Consider the following 23,595-nt stretch of genomic DNA (forward strand, 5'->3'; position numbering starts at 1 on the left):
CATGAAGGGCAATATCTGAAGGAAACAGGAGAAAAATCTCAGCCCAAACACTGCTGTGCAGAGCTCAAACTTGCAAATTTCGGCACTGTTTTAACGACGCCTTCCGGTAAGCAGCAGGCTTTAAAAGAATCTCCTGTAATTAGTCCAAACATGAAAGTGACCAGGCCATTTTAAAGAGTGCTGGACCCCCACCCCTTCACGGCCGATTCTAGTGGCACAAACAACTTTGGAGTTAAATTACCCCCTCATTGGATATAGATTTCTGCTCACTACACTGCAAGCAGTTAGTTATACAAGAAAATTACTTTGATTTGATTTTGACAAGTCTTTTGCCATTTCTTATGAGCGCATAGTAAAACTGCAATTAAGAGCCAAAAAGGCATATGCTTCAGAATCTTGTGCAGATATGGGGCCGGTTATCCAGAATGCTCTGGACCTGTGGCTTTCTGGATAAGGGATCTTTCCGTAATTTGGATTTTCATACCTTAAGTCTACTAGAAAATCATGTAAACATTAAATAAACCCAATAGGCTGGTTTTGCTTCCAATGAGGATTAATTATATCTTAGTTTGGATCAAGTTCAAGGTATGGTTTTATTATTAGAGAGAAAAAGGGACTCATTTTTTTTAAAAATTTGAATTGTTTGGATAAAATGAAGTCTATGGGAGAGGACCTTTCCGTAATTTGGAGCTTTCTGGATAACAGATCTCATACCTGTAGAAGCATACGCATCTATACTTGTTATTGGCACATGAGCAAATAGTGAATTAGAAGTAATACAGCACTGCTTCTATAATCACATTGATTAAAGAAAAAGCCCACTAGAGGCAGCAATAACCCACCCACCTTTACATTTTCAGACCAGTCAACCTATGGCTGAAGTGTTTGATTTAGCCATCCATGCAGTTGGTCAAATAACAATAATTTATTCGTTTGTTCAACCAAAGGCCTGAACAACTGGATCTGCAAGAAAAGTGAAATCGAGATGCAGCTCTTCCCTTTTTTTTTTTTTTATAGATCTGGTAATAGTTCAATGGGTCACCCACTCACGAAGAAGAGACACGATAGATCAAAATTTTAGATCTGATCGGATCACAGGACAGTCTGTCTGTATTGCCCCAGGAAAAAGCAACTGCATACCAGCCTCACAGTCATTTGCTCAGTCTGGGGGAAACTTATTCAAATGGTAAAATAGACTAACCTGCACACCATGACTAATGCACTATTAGTTCACATAAAATGTTCTGTAGGTATGTCCCTTTGATGATTGAAGGGACATGCCCTAAAACATTGTATGTAATCTAATAAAAGCAAGAGGAGATCCCTGTATTGTATAAGTCAAACAGAGCTAGTCAGTCTATTTCACCTATAAGCAAGGCCATCCAACTACAGACCGAGAGGAAGGATAAAATACTTCTATGGAAAAGTTGAGTGGCTCCAAACAGGTAATTGTCCCATTAAAAGGAAAGAAACACACAAATATTAATGAACAATTTATCAACCCACACCCTTGAATAAATGCAATTATCATTAAAAACAGAACACCAGAGTTGACTTCAGATAACCCACACCATTACAATCTTCTTTCCAACAGAAAACCTTACTAAAAACAAAGTCAGAAAAGACAGATGATGTTCTGTATTAAATTAGCAAGCATCAATCTCCTCTGGGGCATTAAAAGCAATCAGAATGTTTATCTAATACTTCTAGCAAGGAAGTGCTGGACTTCCGAAATGCATTCAGTCCATGAGAGTGAAACAGAGATATCCAGACAGGATGGAGGGAGGAGTGCTTAAAATAAGGGTAAGGCCTTGCCTTTTCCCCAGTAGTGTGCAAAACAGGCTTATTAAAAAAAAAAAAAAAAAAAATCTGCATTGCTGTTCCCAATTATTTAACAATTTAATTTTTTCCTCCTATTTCTGTGTTCTGTTTTGTGCAATATTTACTTGCAAAATGCAGAACAGTGAACTGAAGAACTGTCTCCCTAGAAGAGCATTAGGAGCCACTATTCAGTTACAACACACAATTCTAGAGCAAATGGAAATCCTGTTCAGTAAAAGGGGGGGGGAGTTGAGGGTTAGTAATAAACTCCCATAGTACGTTTGGCTGACAAACTCAAGTGCTACTATCTGTTACTACCTACTAACCCCACTGCAAATGACTTGAAACAGCTGTGCCTACATAATATCACACTCAGCTTGCCCTTATTGGTTATTTAGAGAAAGCACGAAAGAAACAAATATTTGACCATGGATTCTCCCTCCCCTAAGTGATGAACTTCTGATCTATTCTATTTAGACATATGCCCAATTAGGTTCATGAATATTCGCCAGTGGAGAAAAGCCAATACGCTGCCTACAGTCTTTCATTACAGCTATAAGCTCTGTTGTGTTCAGCCATCTTAGGGCTCAAAGCACACCAGACAGTTTCTCCACAGAAGTACACATGTCGAAGAAACACCGTGCATGCATTGGCCTGTATTTGTAAAAAAAACATCAACTGCCCCTAAAAGCCCTACCTAAAAATCTAAAGGAACTTTCAATTGCTTGAGATCAGGATTCCTAGAAATGGGTGCAGAACATAGATTGCTCTCTGTACACTTTTTTTTCTTGGAATTACTAGTCCAGAATCTGCTAAATTCAGAAGTTTGGAAGGCTGTTAAGTGTGTCTTCAAACAAAACAATGATCCTTTTACTCAACAGATAATATCAACAGAGAAAATGTTCTTTTTGAATAAAAGGAAAGACAGTGAAACCTTTCAAAAAAAGATAATCCTATTTACAATGTAGATGTAGGTCCAGCTTGTGGGTAGGGTAGATCTCCTTTCATAGCACTGTGTTTATTACACAGCCTCACTAATGAAAGAAACTTCAGTTGAGAACTACAGCTAAGCTGCTGACACAGAGAAATAACCTGGCAATCTTGACAACCTGTGGTAGGCCAATCAGGTTGATCACGTGGGGAGAGGGTCTACAGACCGGCTGGGTAAGGATCCCATCTATGCCAAGATGCCTTCACTGCGAAGAAGTGGCTGCTTACTCTGTGTGTAGCCCAGTCAGTAGCCAAAAAATCTGCCCATTTATGGTAAAATTCTGCAACCAGTGAGGTACTGTGTATGTGGCAGTTCACAGTCTGTATGATTTACATATCAGAGGAGTTATTCCAATTCAAGTCCCAAATACACTAAATGGAGCCTGAACAAATCCAGATAAAAGAGTAAAAGCACTACATTATGCACAATAGTATACGGAAAATATTCAAATACCACAAGAGAGAGGAGAAGTAGTGGTTTTCCTAAATTGAGAACATTGCACCCAAAGGGGTTGAAATTGAGGCCTACTGGAAATTTTTATTTTACATTTACATTTTAACAGTAAACTTTAAAACAGGGATGACAGAGTAAAATGTCAAGCAAGTCAACCAAGCTTAACTATAAGGTGTACCATGGAGCAGACACACTTGAATGCTAATGTGAGTCTGAAGTCCACACTGATGGATGAGACTGCACTAGGCAGTACCTTATGAGAAGATATTTTTCTAGATTCTAGACAACAGAATCATTACTTCAGATGTTAAGAAATGTTAAAGAACTGCTGCAAAACATTAAAATGGCCCTAGAAAATGGGCACTGTCTACATTTTCATTCAAAGGATTCTTGAAGTGCAAGAGAACTTTTAGCATAAGTGAAATTCTAATCATATAGAAATTCCAGTCAAAGTGTAAGTAAATAAATGCATGTCTGCAGCAGATTGAGAGGTTAACTAGATAAGACTGCAACTGTGCGCTCTATGTGAAGGTGTGAATGTAATGAATTCTCAGGGTAAGATGTCAACAAGCATTGCAAAAAGTTGCCCTACCTGTCTGACAAAGGGAATGGGAGAGGCAATAAGGAACACGAACAAGTCCTTACTTGGTAAAAATGGGCTGCAGGAGCGTCACAGGCTAACAATTTATCAAAATCTAGATCAGCTGAATTTAAAGTCTGTTCTATTTACAGAGTATTTGCACACAACAAGTAGAACCACAAGAAAAGAAAAAAAGGAACTTTATATATGTTTCTGTATAAAATGCTACCATTAATAAACCAGTTATGTGGCAACCGGAATATTGTGGTAGTAAACCAAATGCAGTCACGGAGGGAACACAAACATTTAAGACACTGCCAAACGCTCAGAAGGAATGGATAATTACCAGCCCTCTGTCCCAGATCTTTGCCCAAAAAAATAAATAAATAAAGTTTGTGTTTAGTCCAGAACAGTTTCAAAAATTTGGAAAAAGTGAATTTTGCTCTTGCACAACAAAGTAAAACCAAATGTTTAAAAGGGTAATTAAAAACATACTAAAGCTGTGTTTTAATTCCACTAATATCCCCTCCAGATTGATCTCCTGTGTTGCCCTATGGTTCACTGTATTTTATATACATACACATAGTGAACCACTCATTATGCGCATGAGCACCCATAAACATGGCCGTTAAGGGGCATTCTTTTAAAAACTACTCTTGGTTTCCCCAACCGGAGTGCAGGCTTTATAAGCCCACACTTCCAGTGAGGGAAAAAATTTTCGGGGGAAAGGGACTCTTTAGTTGCAGAACCTAATTCAGGGATGCAAGTTTTAAATAACATAGCTCACTGTATTATCCCCCAGTCAGTACACACTAAAGACACAACCTTCTCCACCACACCCTGGAAAGACTTGCTGTTCCGCATTTACTTCAGTACTGGCAAGGCTTGAACATTCATCCAGCCCAAGGCAGGTGGAAGGCAGAAAGGAGAGCAATAACGAAAGAATAAAAGCCTTTGACAAAAAAAGTCTATTCTGAATAAGCACAAGATACTAGCCCGTATTGCGTATTTCTAAGGAACAAAGTAGCTTCCTGAGCCAACAGAAAAGCAAACCTTTTATGCAGCTTAACAATTTAATAATGCAGGTGTATCTTAGTTTAGATACAGGTGTACCTTAGCAAGATGTACAGTAGTTACAGTAACAATAATTTAGGTAAAAAAATGACCTTTTTGTCTAAATTAAATGTGCCTGCTAGCTGATCCAGCAAAAAAATCCTTCCTAATCCCAAAATGGTAATAGAACAGAAGCCTAGAATAACTTTCTACTGAGAGCTAATTTACCAGACAAAAGTGAGAAAAAAGTGGCCAGGCTAAAACTAAACTTGGCTCTCTAAGTACTCAAGGGTGTATTCGATTAGGCCCTGGTAACTTGTTAACACTTAAGTTTGAGTACATATTTAAGTACCATATCCTGTGGCAGCCACTGACTTGATTAAGCTAAGCCACATGTGCCTCTACCGAGTGGGTCCTGAAATTCTGATTGTATACACCATCATCATTTATTTATATAGCGCTGTCAAGATACGCAGTGCTTTAATACACTGAAAAGACCATTAGGCTTAATTGCTTTATCTTAGTGCTTTATAACAAAATTATTTCAATTTATTAATGGAGCCACACTCTCAACTCACATCTTTTTACTACTGAGATTAGTCTATGCCTGCAAAGTAATTTGTTCCTCATTTTCTATCCATGCCTTTCTGATTGTACCATAGTAGTTGTAGTATTTATATTCTTTCTAAGAAGCTTTGGTCCCCATCCTATTAAGTTCCTTACAACTGGACCTTCAATTGCCACTGAGACAGTGAATTATGTGAACAATGAACAGATGAACAGTCTCTGTAAAGCGCTGCATAAATGTGGTGGTGGTATAAGAGATTTGTATATGTATGTGTATATATATATATATATATATATATATATATATATATATATATATATATATATATATATATATATATATATATATATATATATATCTATCTATATCTATATATCTATCTATATCTATATATCTATATATCTATCTATATCTATATATCTATCTATATATCTATATATATACACACACACACACACACACTTTACTAAATATTCTCTAATATTCTTATGTTTTTCCAGGTGTTGCTGGTCTTTTCTGGAAAGTATACAGTATATATCACATTGTATGCTGAAAAATTTATAGTATCAGCTGGTACATACTTAAGCCACCAACAAGTTGCGGTTGTGGCACTTGTCTCCATATAGAACAACCGGTCTGTGGGTCAAAATAATCAGTCCATAAAAAATCATGTGATTGTATGCTCTACATGCATATTGTTGTCAGGTACCAGATTCCACATCAATGTTTTTTGCTCTGCTGTGGGAAAATCACTACTAGCCCCACTGCCCCTTCCCCAACTAATCTGCAGTCATGTATACCTAATCAAATGCAGAAATATTTAAAAACAGTGCTATGTTTCAACTATCACACATTTTGTAAACAGTTATCTGTTCCAAAACACGTTCTGCACAACAAAATACTCTAAATGCATCAGTAGCCAAGTTTCATAATCCATAATCAGCTACTTTGGTAAAGTCAAAATATCAGTGTGTTATTTATTCTATTTTCTAGTGCATATTTTTAGATTCCCTCTGTCCTATAAATATATAAAATCCATGTATCCTTGTAATGAAGAGTGCTCCCCAATATCTAGTTTTTTTTATTTTTGCTATATGCTATGCAGAACACACACCTGCCCAAATAGGCCTGCAAAGCAAGTTAGTTGCAGTCAGTAATACAGAGAGCAAACTAGGTGTAAAACCTTAATATGAAATGATGATTTATACAAGAGGTTTGAAATAGCTAATGTGGTGCAAATATTCACAATGAATTTGGTTCTTAACAAAGTAACTTATAAGCCTATTAGTATGACAACTGAAATAGTAAAGGAATTCCTAAACTAGTAACAGGAATTAAACCATTAACTTACTAAAAAAAACAGCCAAAGTTGTTTTGTCCCCCTTCATTTATATCGCTGAAGGCTAAGCACATTATATAGGGCAACCCACAAAACTTTTTTGGGATTTTTAACAAATTTGTAAATATAGAAACACAATGTTATGATAGAGGATATGGACAAGTTTAAAGTGCTGCTGCAGCTACAGTAGCTGAATTATAGAGAACAACTGTGGGAGGAGATGAGGAACAATTTGGCTAGAAAGACAATGATGTGATCCTGTACAAAACTGAAAGTGTAAGAGAACTTATTAATTTCTTTGTAACGGTATTAAACTTAGATACACTAATTATACATTATATCCCTCAATCCAAAAAGCTTTATAATTGACATTCCTTTTATGCTGCTACAACCCTAAAATAGAGAAACATGGCAGCATTTAGGTTCAGTCTCAGCATTTGTTATTTTATGGAATGAGATGCAGGGATTTCAAGCCTACTGTATAGAATTCATTACAATTGCTTTTATAGGGTCTTGAAATAAAGAATTATTTTGGGCTACTGTTCCAGTGACACCACATTCCTGTAATTTGCGGGATATGAGACAGCAGATTATCTGGGGTTATACACACATTCTAGAGAAGGAAATGCAATATTTCTGGCAGGGCTCTAAATTCTGGTTTGTTAAAGCTTGAGAAAAACATAAAAAGAGCTCAGCCATTTTCTGCTTGGCAGTTTAAAAAAAAAATGCATAGTTCAAATTCTTCCACAGGGATCCAAGGAAACAAGCCCTCATCCGAAAGTCATGGTATCATGGATACTGGACATTGAACAGGCATTAAAACAAGCTATGCAAATATGTTATGCTACATGGCAGGTTGGATCTGAGAGGAAGAACAGAAGTACACGACACAAAACACTTACTACATAAGTTGCCATATTTCGGACAGCATTGCAATATATCCCTAGAGCATGACAGTATGAAAAGCACGTTAACAATGTAAACCATAGAAATGCTACATTTCCACCTATATTTCCACACACACATATATATATTATCCCAGAGTACCAGCACTCAAAACGAGGTTATTCCAGCGGTGCACGATCAAACAGTGTATAAATGGTATAAGGAGGATCAGCACACACTGTCTTGTTGGTGAAGAAAGTTTTCTTTTATTGTGAACAAAATTACATCTCAATCCGACGTTTCGGTCCCACCTGGGGACCTTTCTCAAGGATATTGTGTATTAACAATGTGTTGATTAAATACCCACCCCCCATTAGTGTATTCTGGCGCCCTGACGTCATAAGTCACATATATATATTTCCCTCTAAAACATGATTTAACACTGCATAGGACTGAATAAAAGCTAGCAGCATTCGTTTTCTATAAACTCAACCCCCAATACCACACACACATACAACTGAAAGGAAGATCAATCTTTTCATCATCCTTTTCAACAGTCTAGTGTTTTTGGATCAAATGAGTTTTTAACGTTACAGAGTTATCCATCAAATAACAGCACACACAGAGGAATTTGGGGCTTGGAAGACTTAAATCTGGGCTTCTGCTTTTCATAGTAGGTGGTGCACAGATTCCCTAGAAAGCAGAGGGCCTTCAAGGCCCAGAACCCATCATATCACAGAATAAAAAGGTGTGGCATGGCATGTGTCACTGTGAGCCTAAGGCAGGTAGTGAACATCAATGTTCTCCGCAGGGCATTTTTGCTGGGTGCACCTCCAAGCAATATTTTGAAAGTCGCACACAGTGGAAGCAGACCATTGCTCAAAAATAATCTTTAACTTAAAGGTAAACTATCCCTTTAATCTTGGGATGATGATTCATATACCCCCTTATGTAATAAAAGCGTTGTTTGCCCAGGTGTAGTAATGCATAGCAACCAAAATAGGTTTGCTTTTAAAGAGTTGCCCAGTAAATGCAACCAGCAGATTTGTTTCTATAGGTGACTAGACCTGTTGCAGACTTTACATCTGTTATTACATAACCCCAATAGTGTTTTCTATGACAAAAACACTAGTGGAGAAAAGGTCAACTAATCCCCCGTGTGTAGTGACAGGACTGAAATACGATTTTGCATATGGGGTGGATTTGGACAGAAAATCCGAGCGGAATCTACTCCATGTACACAGTGACAGGCAGCTCTCATTCATTCTTGTCACTATACACATATGGGACAGGTACAACATTTTATCTCCCTACGTTTGTATGCCATAGGAGAAACTGCCATGTGTGCCAGTAACCTTACACTGCCTGTAGGCACAGCTGAAGGAATCAACTGTTCTTGTCAGAGTTCCATGACAAACAACAACTTTCACTTAACCTATTCCCTCCTGTTAGTCCTTGCAGAAATGTTGTTAATGATTAGAGGAGTAGAAGGTTAAAAGTACAATCCCACAGAGGTTGTATCAGCAATGGCAAGCTCCCTTAGGGTATTAATCTGTAGGATATTTGCAAAAACCAAAAAAGTTAAAAGGTAACTTTTTATCAAAAGTCTGTGTCAGTATTGTGCTTAGTACAGGGGAATGCTAGGCATAACTTTATGGTGAAGTCTTTTTCCTGCTGCTGCCAACAATATTTTGCAAAGCAATTTTCCAATATACAAGTATGGGATCTATTATCTGAAATGTTTAGGACCTGGGGTTTTCCAAATAAGAGATTTTACCATCATTTAGAACTCAATGCCTCAAGCCTGCTAAAAATAATTTAAACATTGAATAAACCAATAGGATTGTTTTGACACCAGTATGGATTTATGGAGCTTAGTTAGGACCAAATACAGGTATGGGATTCATTATCCAGAAAGCTCCAAATTACGGTAAGGCCTACTCCCATAGACTCCATAACAATCAAATAACCCAAATTTTAAAAAATGTTTTTTTTTTCTGATAAAATAGTACAACGTACTTGACCCCAGCTAAGACAGAACTAATCCTTATCAGAGGCAAAACAATCCTATTGGGTTTATTTAATGTTTCAATTCATTTTAAGTAGAATTAATGATCCCTTACCCTGAAAACCTCAGGTCCCAAGCATTTTGGATAACAGGTCCCATCCCTGTACAATATACTGTTTTATTGTCACAGAAAAAAGGAAACAATTTATTACGAGAGTCTATTAAAGATGGCCTTCCCATAATTTGAAGCTTTCTGGATAACAGGTTTCCAGATAATGGATCCCATAGCTGTACTATAGTTTGCCTATTTACAAACACATAGTACACACTCTATGTGGCGCTCCCTTCCTTTTTAATACTTTCAACTCTGAAGCAGGCATAAGCAGTGCAGTGATGGTGAGGCCGTTTGCTTGTATGCAAACCATAGGAAGGAGTAAACCCGCATCTGACTTCAGCGTTTTCCTGCAAGGAAGGATTAATGCATACATCTTGCTCCCAAATCATGAAGCCTATTTACTAATTTTTGGGCTCAAGGAAAAATCTCCAAACTCTACTTTTTATAAATGGCCCCTATGCTTCTGATTTGGCCAATTGCTTGGCAGGTCATTTCAGACCAGGTCTATGGGGAGAAGTTTCAGGCGCTTCATACTGTCAAAACATTTCCCATACAAAGTTGTGGTACACTTGTGCTACTTCCCATGGTATGTAGCATTAAGAACAATGAAAAGTGACACAAGCATTACATAGCTTGCAATTATCTCTCGGGAATGTGGACAGACCCTTTTTTCAATTGTTAATGTGGGGGATGTGCACTGCATTTTTTCAATTAACAATAAGCAATCGATTTGTAGTGAATCGCTCCAGAGCCCTAACATAGCCCCGAACAGAAGGAGGATGACAAATAAAGAACTGCATGTGTGCAGTGAAGGCGCTGGAATTAATAATGTACACAATTATATCAAAATACTGTACTTCCAACTTTAAACATAAATACATGGCAGCACTAACCATCAGTGATCTGTGGATCAACTACATTGCATACTGGGGAGAGAAAAAAGTTAATTACACTGTAAATTGTGCATTGAGAGTTTAACAGGTACACCTAAAGAATACTTTTGCACGTTGCTGCAGCATGTGGATGGAAGCCTGTAAAACCTGACACCACCGGTCTGGCCAGCATGTGAAGATGGAGAGCACAGTGTATCTGTAGTTATTGTCTGACACAAAAAGGCGACTGTATTGAGCTGAAACGTCCCTATAAAGAGGCCTTTCAGGCTTGGTAAGAGGGCCCGGCCACTGGGAATTAAAAGCACAAACATGCAAGGTTTCCAGGCTCTCAGCTAATAGGTCACTGGATTTAGTTTCAACTGGCACACCAGGTTTGTAAGCAGCCAGTTTGTGAGAAGAAATAAAAACTAGAATTCAGCTTTGAATAACTTAGTAAATAAGGAGGCACACAGTTTTAACCACAGACATTCAGTCTTTCAGAATGTAGTCATCATCTTACTCAATAAGCAAAATGTGTGCAGCCACAAGTTAGTTTTTATTTGGGCAAAAAACTAACATGCAGATTGTGTGTTGCGTGTGGGGGGTTAGAATGCATAAAAAAAAAAAAAAGTTACACCACAAAAGAAAGTCGGACAGATACTATAGTTATGAACTATGAGAAGACCTGGACTAACATGAAAATCAGGTCACCGGCAACAGAAAATGCATGTTTCTCTACATTCTCGGACAATGACACCCTTCACATTATTATCCAGCCATGATCTAAATGAACTTCCCCCACTGTGTCAGCTTTCTCAGCAGGGTGCTCCCATGTTCTGGAACATGAATCACAAACCAACAAAGGGGTGGAGGAGGAGAAAATTACAAGTGGATCACTTGTATTCTGACAGAAAATATACCTAGAGTTTAATAGGCGTGACTCAACACTCCCAGTCGGATGAATTACTGATCTTTTACCCCACCCTTGGAACACTCTGTATAAAAATATATATGTATAAAGGTCTCCACCCAATAAAAGTGAACAAGTACAAGCCTGGAGATAGCCCAAAAAATCATCCACTGCACAGACATTTATCCGCATACTGTGACCTGTACAAAAACAAACAGAACTTGCAATGAGAGGGGAGATCTATTCAATACATGGGTCTGTACCTACTCATGGTTCGCCAGTGAACAGATTCTACAGCATTTTCAGTTGTGGGGTGCTAGAGAAAAAGTCACAGTTGATAAATGTCGACAAAAATCTTGCACGACGTAATGGTTATATTGGGTATATTTGTTCCTATAACTCACTGATCCCATCTCAATGAGGATCCTGTTTATTACAAAGCTAGATACTGCATCACAATGTGTATATTGAAATATAACAAAATGTCATTCACTGGGCAGAGGTAGAACAATAAGGATATCTAAGGTCCTTTATCAAACCTGAATTGTGCAAATAGGTAGGTCATAAAGCTTTTCCGAGGGCATAAGTGCAGCACATGCAAAACTGTGCATGGGATCATTTCCAAAGGTTATCATTAACGAAAAATACACGCACACTTTTTGTGTGATCAACTATTCCCAAACTTTGTTCTCAAATTAAGGCAAACAAAATCATGCTCAGTTATTTTTCCAGTTGATTTTTTATGTTTAATAGCAGTAGGTCAAACCAAACAAAAATAACTCATACAAAGAAAAACTGCTGTTTCCTAACCTTAGCAACATAAATCTACAAACTACAACTTCATGGATCCACTTACACAGAATAAAGGGTCAGTGCCTTTGTTTACTCCCAGGTATGACCCTACTTAGCAGCAATGTTTTAGGCCTTAAAGGAGAAGTAAACCCTAAAAATGCCATATTTTATATACTGAGTATATTGCACCAGCCTAAAGTTTCAGCTTGTCAATAGCAGCAATGATCCAGGACTTCAAACTTGTCACAGGGGGTCACCATCTTGGAAAGTGTGTGACATTCACAAGCTCAGTGGGCTCTGAGCAGCTGTTAAGAAGCTAAGCTTAGGGGTCGTCACAAATTATCAATCAGAAAATAAGGTTGTACTGTAATATAAACTGATGCTACAGGGCTGATTATTAGATTCTCGTACCAGTTGCACTGGTTTCTGTGCTCTCTTGTAGTAATCTATTAATTACTAATCAGCCTTATATTGTGAGATTTATATTCTATGTGTACTGTATATTTGAGTGAGTCCCTAAGTTCAGTAAGTGACAGCAGCACAGAGCATGTGCAGTGAATCAGCAGAAAAGAATATGGGGAGCTACTGGGGCATCTTAAGCGGCACAGATGGTTCCTGCTAAAGGGCTGTGGTTACCTTGGGCTGGGACAGGAGCCCAAAACAATGTACAACATTTCTAGCCTACTTCTTTAGTTATGGGTTAGTTATCCTTTAATTTGGCCAAACTCATTAAGACATGCTCATTTGGCAAGGTCACCAAGTGAGCGGAACTTTGCTTGATTTGGCACACAGGTCTTATGAGACCATTTGGCCCAATAGGATTTTAAACCTGCCTATTGGTATCTATTGGGGGGGGGGGGTAAATAAAACAGGCAAATTAACAGCCAATTGTCAGCTTATATTGAATGCTTCTACCTTGCTGTGTGTGGCTAGCTTTACTCAAAGACTGCACACTAAGGGAAAGCAACTAACTTTAGAATTCAGTGGATGTATTTACTACTAGCAGTGAGACCACTTCGCCCCAATGTACACTACAGGCAGTCTATCACATCAAACTCATTTCACTTTGAACAGCACCTAGGCAATTGCCATTGTACAGATTGTAAAAAGAGCAGAGCATGCTGAAGAACGTTCAACCCCCATTGTGCATTTATACACTATACTGCCAGCAGGAAATCGGGACATTTTACAGCTATGACATCACTTAAATCATGAGAAACAATGTAAACCCGGACTAAAATCTTAAAAGGCTTATACATTCAAAGAAACAAACATGCTTTGAGGGCTTCTGTATGTAATTTTACCAGTTGCCTTACTTTTCGATTTTGAACTGCATAAAATATTTAAGCAGTTTTATGTTGCTTAACAGGACTGCTGGGCCAGTGGTCTGTGGGTTAATTAAATATGCAGATGGCATTGCCAATTAGTCACACTATGGTAAACAGCACATTTCTTCTTAGTCCCTGTGGAATTTACAGCTGTACCGACAGCCAGAGGGAAGGAGCTGCTTCCCTCCAGCTCTGTCCTGCTTCAAAAGTATTGGTCCCCTCTAACTCACATTAGATTTCGGTTAGCAATTTGACATAAGGCTAGATGCTTTTACTAACTTGAATGGCTGTCCCCATGGCTACACAGCAGCTTGTTTTTAGAAATTATAGTTCTGTTTCTGAAGCAAACACACCAGTTTTACCATTGCAGGACAACACTACATTACATTGTCATTTTTTTTTTTTTTAAAGGTAATGTCTGAAACATTGTTTAATAGTTACCAATGTTACTATAGTTTCCAGTGGAACTAGTGCGATGGTATGCACAGTGTTTTCACTGTGTGATAAAAACACCAGGAATTTGTGGGTCTCTTCCCCACTGCATCAACTACAGTTGCCCAAGGTTGAAAACCCAGTGAAATGTTTGAGCCGGCTATGACCATGAAATGCTTGGGAAGATTTCCTTTTAAGTCAATAGGAGGGCATCCTTCCTGTAAGCTTTCCTCCATAAACCCCTGGTATCAAACTACACTCCAGCTCATTCCCCTAACCCAAAATGTAACTGCCCTAGACATGATTGACCATCCCTACAATAACTAAAACAAGTTATGATTTCAGAATCATGTGGGCTTTATAAAAGCATGATCATTTCATTATATAGTACCAGCAAGTTATGCTCCAATTTATATTAATTTAAAACAAAACATGGGCTTTAAAAAAATTAAGCAAAGGCTACAGAAAAAATGGGGTCAGAGGGACTTGCTCACCAGAGCTTACAATCTAAATATTCTTCACTTTATAAACCTAACAAATGTTACTAAAGATAATGTACACACAACTGATTTTTAAAAAAAAAAAATAATAATAATAAGACTAGACTGGCCATATATAACAGAACTGTCCTGCAGTCAAAGAAACCTTTGAAGGCTTGTCCTTATAACTTACAGGGCTGAGCTGGGAACAATACCCCAATTGTATACAAGTGTGTTTACAGGATATTGCACCCCCTACAATAATTTATTTACAATCACATTTGGCACACAGCTAAATTCAACTCTGGGAGCTGTTTTGGGCCATGGAGCTCTTAGGGTAAGGCCACACGAGGAGATTCGGGGAGATTTTGTCGCCTGGCGACTAATCGCCTCATCTTTTGAGCGTCTATCTCCCCGAACTGCCTCGATTTTCCCCATAGGCTACAAGGAAAAGTCGCCTGCGCTAATGCACACACGGCGATGCGTTTTTCTATAGACGCCCGAAGTTGCCTGACTTGGCTCACAGCATTTATATCTAGCCTCCTTGATCTAATATATCAGCCTATGAACACAAAAGCCACTTTGCTTTGTGATTCTTAATTTCAGTTTTTAAAAGACAAGAATAAAAATACAGAGGCATTGCCTGGATGTAGTTTAGAGGGTATGGGATTTTGGGAAAAAGACCAGTGTATTAAGGGTATAGTGCGGTTATAGGGTGAGGAAGAATGCAAGATAATAGCCAAACATCCCAAATTCTAATCGTGGGAAATGTTATGGTCTGTCAGTTCCACTTACATTCCACTCAGAAAGCTGAAGACCGAATCCTGAGAGCCAAACAGCACAGTGACAGACTGGACACCAGAAAAGTATTAAAGGAGTTGTTCACCTTCCAACACTTTTTCATGTGAGTTACTATCAGATAATTCACCAGAAATAAACATTTTTCAAGGACTTTCTATTTTTTATTTTGCGGACATTTTTCTAATATCAAAGTTTAAAGTTTAATTTTTCACCTTCTTATGAGAACTGTAAACTAGTCTAAGGGCAGAGACAGACGAGAAGATTCGAGGAGATTTAGTCACCCAGGCGACAAATTGCCTCTTCTTCGGGCGGCTAATCTCCCCGCCGGCTAGAATCAAAATCCCCGGCGGGATGGCACTCAGAGTGCTACGTTTTCAGAAGATGCCTCACGAGGAAACTTCGGGCGACTTCGGAAAACGAAGCGCTCCGAGTGCCATCCCACTGGCGATTTAGGTTCTAGCCGACGGGGAGGCAGTTTGGGGAGATTAGTCGCCCAAAGAAGAGGTGATTTGTCACCAGGCGACTAATCTCCCTGTGTCTCTGCCCTTAAGTATACATTATTTGATCGATACATTTCCTATCCTTGTCCCTGCTGAGCAGAATCCCTGAGTTTCATTAAAGGCAGTTGATATAATCGATACAATAGTTGCTAATATTCCACACATGCTGCTGAGAAATGTATCAACTAATGTAGCAAATTGTAACAGCTCAGAATCTACACTTGGATTACTGAGCTGCCAGACTCAACCAAAGACAGGAACATTTAACTTTACACTTCAATTCTGGAAAAACTTTAAAAATAAGACATGGAGACCAACTGAAAAAAAAAATAAAAAAAAGTTTTCATTTCTGCTAAACAATCAGAAAACAACTGAAGTTTTAAAAAAAAGTGTTTAAAAGGTGAACAACCACTTTAAATAAGAGATGCTATTTCCTAGTAAATTGTTTTTCTCTACTTGTAGCTCTTGTGCTTTTGGGCAGGGCCCACTTTGCATTTTATGCTGGTTATTTGGCTGTCTTTGTATGGATTGTATGTATGTATTCTAGTAGGAATAATGTATACACACATTTATTGTACAACACAGTGGAATAGTTGGTCATTTTATAAACATGTTAATAATTAAACATATGAAAAATATGAAACATTGAGAATATAAAAGGACATTAGATGGCACCAAGGAGTTCTATATATACTAGTTATGGAACCCCATGGGGCTTCTCACAGGACTCCAAAGTAGTGAAAGTATAAAAGTATAGATTTGTTAGGATACATAGTTCTGTGACATAAATGACACGACAAAGCACCGTAAATCAGGATATATAGGCAGAGGTAGGAGCTGCTTAAAAAGTGCTGGCCATGCGCCAGATTGTGAGGAACTGCTAGAAGCAGAATGGAAGCAGGAGAGCTCAGGAGGGATACAAGAGGATCCATTCTATTGCAGGAGGCATGGAGACGTCCATTGCCAACATAGGTAGAGAGGGCAACAGAGCCATATGCGCTTTACCTTCCTCTGCTGCTTTTCCCAGGCTGGGTCCAGCAACAGGTCCCGGTCCCAGTCATCCTCTTGCTCCATATACCGTTGCTCTTGTCCCAGCTGGCCCCCTCCGCCGGTCATGTGATAATCCACCATGGCGGTGCGAGACGGAGAAATCAAAGCAGCAAGCCTATGCAGAACGGGAGTGCAGGAGATGGAAAGAAGCGGGATGCGTGCACGGGCCGCGGTACTCTAACAGCCTTGCACTCCACCACTACCCCCTGGGAGTAGTAATACGTGTGACCGGGCGCTGTCTTGCCGCTGTCCTATCTCTGCTGTTAGCGACTAGATGTGCGCATGTGCAGGGCACCTCCCTCAACCGCTCACCTCAACTCTGCCAACCAATAGAACCGAGGTTGCTGAAGGGGAAGAACGCGCCCGCAAAAATCTAGGCCAATGGAAGAGGAAGGGAGATGTTGCTCTCCAAATCCATTTACTAGTTGGATAAGGAGCTCTGCAAAGTCTGCGTGTAGAAGCGCTGCGGCCAACGCGTCCCACAGGCAACATATTTGTGCCTTTCACGAGCATATTACTGTTCCCGCCTTTTATGGACTTCCTGCTCTTTACCAAGGACAAAACAGACGGGTTATTATAGTCTTATGGGTGGTGCATGAAATCGTAGCAGAATGTAGTACTGTTTCGGGTGAATGCGCTTATAACAAAGTTGTCGTTTTTTGGCGTATGTTTTCTCGTGTTATTTGTCCCCGAAAACTCAGTTGTGTGCTTACAACCTATCCGCAACAATACATATGTGGGTGGGCTTATACGGCAGACGGGTCTTCTGAGATGTCAACAACTACACTCCCAAGTTTTTTCGGGAGTCCACAATTGAGACACGGGGGTTTGGGGCGTATCTGGGCGTGGTCAAACATCTATATCCTGTTATCGAAACTGCTTATTTCCTTTGCTCGCAGTCGCAGCACCTGTAACCTGTGGATAGTAAATTCGCAGTATACAGTAATGGCCATGGCCCACCTGAGTTTTATCACTAACCCTACAAATTATGTACTCTTCAAGACAGAACTTAGTACAAAAATTAACCATTATCTGGAAACATTTAAAGCCAGTGTGAGGAGAGACCTTCACCAGGACTGATTTATAATTTGTAAACTTTCAGACATATTCAGGCACTCACAATGGACCTGTGTAAATTATTTGAGTTCCCGAATCCGTTTTAGTCCCGCTCCAATCCGGCTTCTTCTCCATATACTTCTCAGACTAAACAGTTGAAGTCCCTGGGCTGAGCACAATATTGACACCTATTCTTTGTGTGGTTAAAGACACTGGGTGGAATTCAGCAAAAGAAATTACACTATATATATTTTATCTTGTTTCTCATATGGCTCTTGTTTTGAGTACTCAATTTTTCAAACTCACAATGGATCACCATGTAAAAGAATTGCAAATAGCTTTATACGTTTCATGCATTTCATAGGCTTTTCATGCTCTCCTCAGGCCCGAAAAGTGTAAGGCTATTTGTATGTTTTTCTTGTGAATACATTCCTACCTTTTTATTCAAACTTTGGCACGGCGGTCCATTGTGTGTATCTGCCTGAATACTTCTAAAAAGCTTGCTAAGCATTATCTGGAACCCAGAAACTCCATACAATGTACTTGTATTACCATCCCATCCACCCATAGCCAGCATAAAGTACAGGGCAGAGTTCTTAGCACATTGTAGCCTTCTGTAACGATACATGAGTCTGTACTGTGTGTTTCTGTAATCCAACAACTATAAACCTCTCATATACATGTTTCCCTAGGAAAGGACTTTTGTTCTTCCTTGTATATAACACCTGCTTCCCAGCATGACAATTTTAGGTAGGGAAACACATGATGATATTGTCCTTAGGATTTGCCTTACCCTTCAGATGTTCTGCTACAACTCAAAACACCTCAACTATAGTTAAAAACTGCGTGGGGTACTGGGAGAGCTTTAGATTACCCATCACCGCCATATGTTCTTCTGTTAACCAACTATTTTTTAATGGGACAGCTTGTCCTGTGAGAAAGGTGAAGCAGCTACAGTGAAGAGAGGTCAGAACAACAGATCTCCCAAACATTTACTGATTTATGAGCCACTGACCAAAAGGGCAGGTTAAAGAAATGTTTACTGACAGAGTTGCTGGGGACTCTAGCTTGGTTATATTTGGTGGAATAGACCTGCACACATGTATATTACATTGTCCTGCTGACAAATTTGTGCAGGTAATTGTAAAAGTGGAATAAGTAACTTGTGTGGAAGACAAACTGCTCCAACCTTTCCTGTCTAAAGGTGGCCATACACGGGCCGATAAAAGCTGCCGACAGACCGTGTCGGCAGCTTATTGGCCTGTGTATGGGCCCCCCCCCCGGGCTTCACCGATCGAGATCTGGCAGAAAGTCGGCCAGATCTTGATCGGATGGGACGAAAAATCCTGTCAGATCGCGGCCGCATATGTTCGTTGATGCAGTCACACGATCCGACCCCCGTTTCCCATGCGTTAGGATCCGATCGTTGGGCCCTAGGTCCCACGATCGGATCAGCCCGATATTGCCCACCTCAAGGTGGGCATATCAGGGAGAGATCCGCTTGTTTGGCGACATCGCCAAACGAGCGGATCTCTCAGTGTATGGCCACCTTTACAGATGCACTTGCTTGTTTCTGCTGCACAGCACTTCCCAGCATCCTTGTCTTTGTGTAGGGGTAAAGCTACTTTCTGTCTAGACTGGCCTTCTGCAGATTTACACGTTTTCCTGCATTTTCAAGTGTGGAGAACAGACTATATCCCTCTGTATATTAATCTGTTGTCCTCTACTAACAGGAGCATACTCCCCTTGCTGCACAGCTTGCGGAACACTAGTAGGGGAACATTATCCTGTATAGGCCCTGTCCCACATTTTCTCATGCTGTGGGTCAGTTTGCTGTAGGGTCCTAACGCCGGCCCAGAAGCACTGGGGAGCTTCGAGTCCCCAGTGTGCCTAAGGATGCGGCTGGGTGGCATGCCGCCCCTAAAATATTGCCACCCTAGGCCCAGGCCTTAGTTGCCTTGCCACAAATACAGGCCCAGTGGTAGTAGGCAGCCTTGCTCTATTTAATAATGTGCATCTGTTAAAGGTCACACAGTAACTGCATGTGATTAAATCGTTTAGACAAGGAATATAGACTGGGTTGTGTTACTGATTTTGTGACTAACACGTAAACTACAGTTTTTTGTTAAATCCGTACTGCGAGTATATTATGCTTTTCACTATGAAGTTGTGAAACCTCATATTGCCTTTCTTTGTTGCTTTGTGAGCTCCAAGATGGTTCTTACTGAGCGCTATCTTGAACGTAAGGATTTTCTTACAGGATGAGTATCAGGAACAGATGATGTATAAACCAAGTTTACACTTACTCATCAAACATTTGGGCTGTTTTTTTTTTTAACACATATGGGGTTTTAATGTACTCAATCTCAATATTTTTCCTGAGGTCAACATAAGTCTGATAATTGAAACTTGTTTTCAACATTTTTTCAACTGCCTTTTCTTGAGTATTTTTAAAATAATAAATGCCAAAACATTTTTTTCTTTCTTGCTTATATTGAAAATGCATTCTTCAGTCATATCTTGTAGTGTGAATAGATGGCATAATTCTTCTTGCAACAAGTCTTCAGCCTTTGAAGCTGTTCTGCACTAAGCTTGCGGCAATACCAGGTTGATGGTATATAATTTTCTCTAGCATGTCTTTTTACAGTCTACTATGTTAAAGCATAAATAATCATTTTAATTAACCCCGTCAACTATGTAAGGCCCCATTCCCTATTTATAAACATCTGACCATACAAACTTTTTTAGTTTGCCTTTTTTTTAAAGTGCTGGCTCTTTCTGAAAGCACATGACCAGGCAAAATGACATGAGATAGCTGCCTACACACCAATATTACAACTAAAAAAATACACTTGTTGGTTCAGGAATGAAATTTTATATTGTAGAGTGAATTATTTGCAGTGCAATCTGTAATAATACCTTTATAATTGCAAAAAAAAATACATATTGAAAACTAGATTACTTTTAGGCATAATACAGTAATTGTATAACTTTACATAACCTTTAAACCTGCCCCTAGGAAATTACATTTTATGGCACCTTCTTCTCAAAACGTATGTATTTAAGGGCATGTTTCTCAGAAATCTACATAAATATTTACTCCATGGTACTGAGAATTTAAACATGAGCAATTTTCAGAAAAACAGAACCACTTTTTGGAGTTCACCGCATAGGGTAACCATTAGATTAATCTGTGGTAAGAATTATGGAGAAGTATCTCCATTAATGAGACTCCGTTTGGTTGGTAAGATTTCACTGGCATTTTCTTCCTAAAGATAGACCCACGTAATTATTTCTCATTGATGGTTTCATGCGACTGCGTAATTGTAATGGTTGGCACCCTAAAGTCAGAACATATGGTTTGGATGCAAGTACCTTTGTGCATAGTGTGAATACACAGGTACTTAATCAACACTAAATAGCCTCATCTATTTACTTTTCTGAGAAAATGCTCACAGACATATCAGACCTCAATGAGGACAACTGGTTAAAATCACATAATCGTGCGAAAAAAAAAATGGCAATAGGCAATCAGACCTGTACTGTTAATCTGTACATTCTGGCAAATGCCAGAGGGGCTGCAGGAAGATGGCATAGACAGTCACTATTATTGAGCCTGTGGGGGGCTGTTTGTGCCTCTGTGTATATTTAATGCCAGGGCCTGTTTTAATCCAGTCCAGTCAGTCAGTCCAGACCGGACAGTAATAATAAGTCTACTTTAAGCATGTTCATCTCATTATTGTGTCCAATACAGATCCTTATTTTTCTTTTCTTTAGAGTCGGACAATGTTATACCTACTCACCCTGATTTACAAAACATTTATTGCTGTGCTGCTTTTTAAAGTTGAATATTGTTCTCATAGTTGGGAAGCCTTCCCAATGTTGTGGGAGTAGATGTGTATAGAATGGCAAAATGTCTTTAAGAGTATAATAAGTGGCATGGGCGGTACAGTTCCACAGCAAAAAAATTGCAGTTGCAGTTCAATGCACCAGGAAAAAATGCAGACACCATTATTATCTGCCCCTTGCCTTCCACAATAACCAATGTGATCATAGATCTTCCCAGAGCTCCCCATGTATATTTAAGGAGCTGCCTGGATGCTGTGTTTAAGAAGAAATAGATACATAATAGTCTATTTTTCTTCTATGAAGAAAAAAAGTGGAAGGGAGCTTCTCTAACAAGGTAGGGCAATGTATTTGTCGCTGTAGAGTTAAAAATACTTCAACTGCAATTTCGACTTCCTATCACTTTGCATGGTATACATTGTCTTCAACTCAGTATTATTAGATGCAACTCTTTGCAAAGCTGCTCAAACTTTGTCAGGTTGCCTGGGGATCATAAGTGAACCTCCCTTTTCAAGTCCAGCCACAGATAGTCTATTGGATTGAGATCTGAACTGGACATTGTAGCTTTGGCGTTATGCCTGGGCTCATGGCCATGCTGGAAGACAAATCTTTTCCCAAGGCTCAAGTTTCTTGAAGACTGCATCAGTATTTCACTGAAATTTGCTGCATTCATTCTCCTCTCTACCCTCACAACCCTTCTGCTACCATGGTTCATGTTATGTTTATGCCAAACATTGGAAACAAATTCGAGTCAGCTCAAATTCCCTAACTTTACATAGAGATAGGTGCATGTACCATCAGTGGTCCATCCTCTACCAAGATCAGCAAAATAGAAATTCTTTGTACAGCACCACGTTGTTTAAAAAAAATGCCTTTATTCCAACTTCCATGGCAGAACCTGGTCAGCAATGTTTCAGGCCTAAATATGGCCTTTTATCAACATTGGGGCAGATTTACTAAAGGGGCAAAGTCGCCGGCGCTAGCGAAAATTCACCATAAATCTAATCCGCAGAGACATCGCCAATATACTAACAGGAGTAGGCGACAATTCGTTCACCCAGTCGAACAATCGTTACTCAGCAAATTCACTAAAGTGCGAATTTTACAGAATGTTTCACCAGTTTCCTTCACCACCTTAGGCGAACTGAAAGTTGTAAAAAACGCTGGTATTTATTAAAGATTTTTGTGTTAATTTTTTAACCAATCTTAGTGTCATGCCACATTTGTTTTAGGATGGGATGAGTGGCGGAACTAACGGGGGAGCAGGGGGTGCGAGCGGGCCAGGGCCCGCACCCCCTCAGGGCCCCACGGCAGCCCACGCGCCACTGAAATGCAGGCCGTACGGAGGGAGGCAGGGGCCCGGCTGCGCGTCACGCACCAGGGACCGCCCCCCTCTAGTTACGTTACTGGATGGGGTCATGTCTAGGGCATTAGATGATCACTTTAGTCTTTATTTTGCTTCCTTGAAAATTTGTAATAACAAGTAGTCACTTCAAGCATTTTAACCAACATCTCTAATAAAGAAGTCTATACAACCTACTGTATATGTACCTGCCCTATTCAAATTGACCTAAGCGTAAAAGTACTAACAATGTTTTGCTCGGCAGAATTGAACGCTAGCGGAAGATCTCTAAGAAATACAATGTCGAATTAACGATATAGCGAAACCTCACCAGCCTTTGGCTTCTGAGACACAACTTTGCATTTTTAGTGAAT

General features: G+C 39.4%; 1 protein-coding gene across 6 annotated transcripts in view; it reads right to left on the reverse strand.

The window, feature by feature from the left end:
- The window catches only part of actn4.L (actinin alpha 4 L homeolog), a 41,685-nt gene extending 24,266 nt beyond the window's left edge, over positions 1-17,419 (reverse strand). For 5 of the 6 annotated variants that reach the window (XM_018229247.2, XM_041572161.1, XM_018229246.2 and 2 more), the window contains exon 1: positions 16,933-17,419. In XM_018229247.2, coding sequence (XP_018084736.1) covers positions 16,933-17,058 — 126 coding nt within the window. In that variant the 5' untranslated portion in view covers positions 17,059-17,419. 6 annotated transcript variants of the gene reach the window in all.
- Between the last annotated feature and the right edge of the window lie 6,176 nt (positions 17,420-23,595).

The sequence above is a fragment of the Xenopus laevis genome, chromosome 8L, assembly GCF_017654675.1.
Source record: "Xenopus laevis strain J_2021 chromosome 8L, Xenopus_laevis_v10.1, whole genome shotgun sequence".
Lineage (NCBI taxonomy): Eukaryota > Metazoa > Chordata > Amphibia > Anura > Pipidae > Xenopus > Xenopus laevis.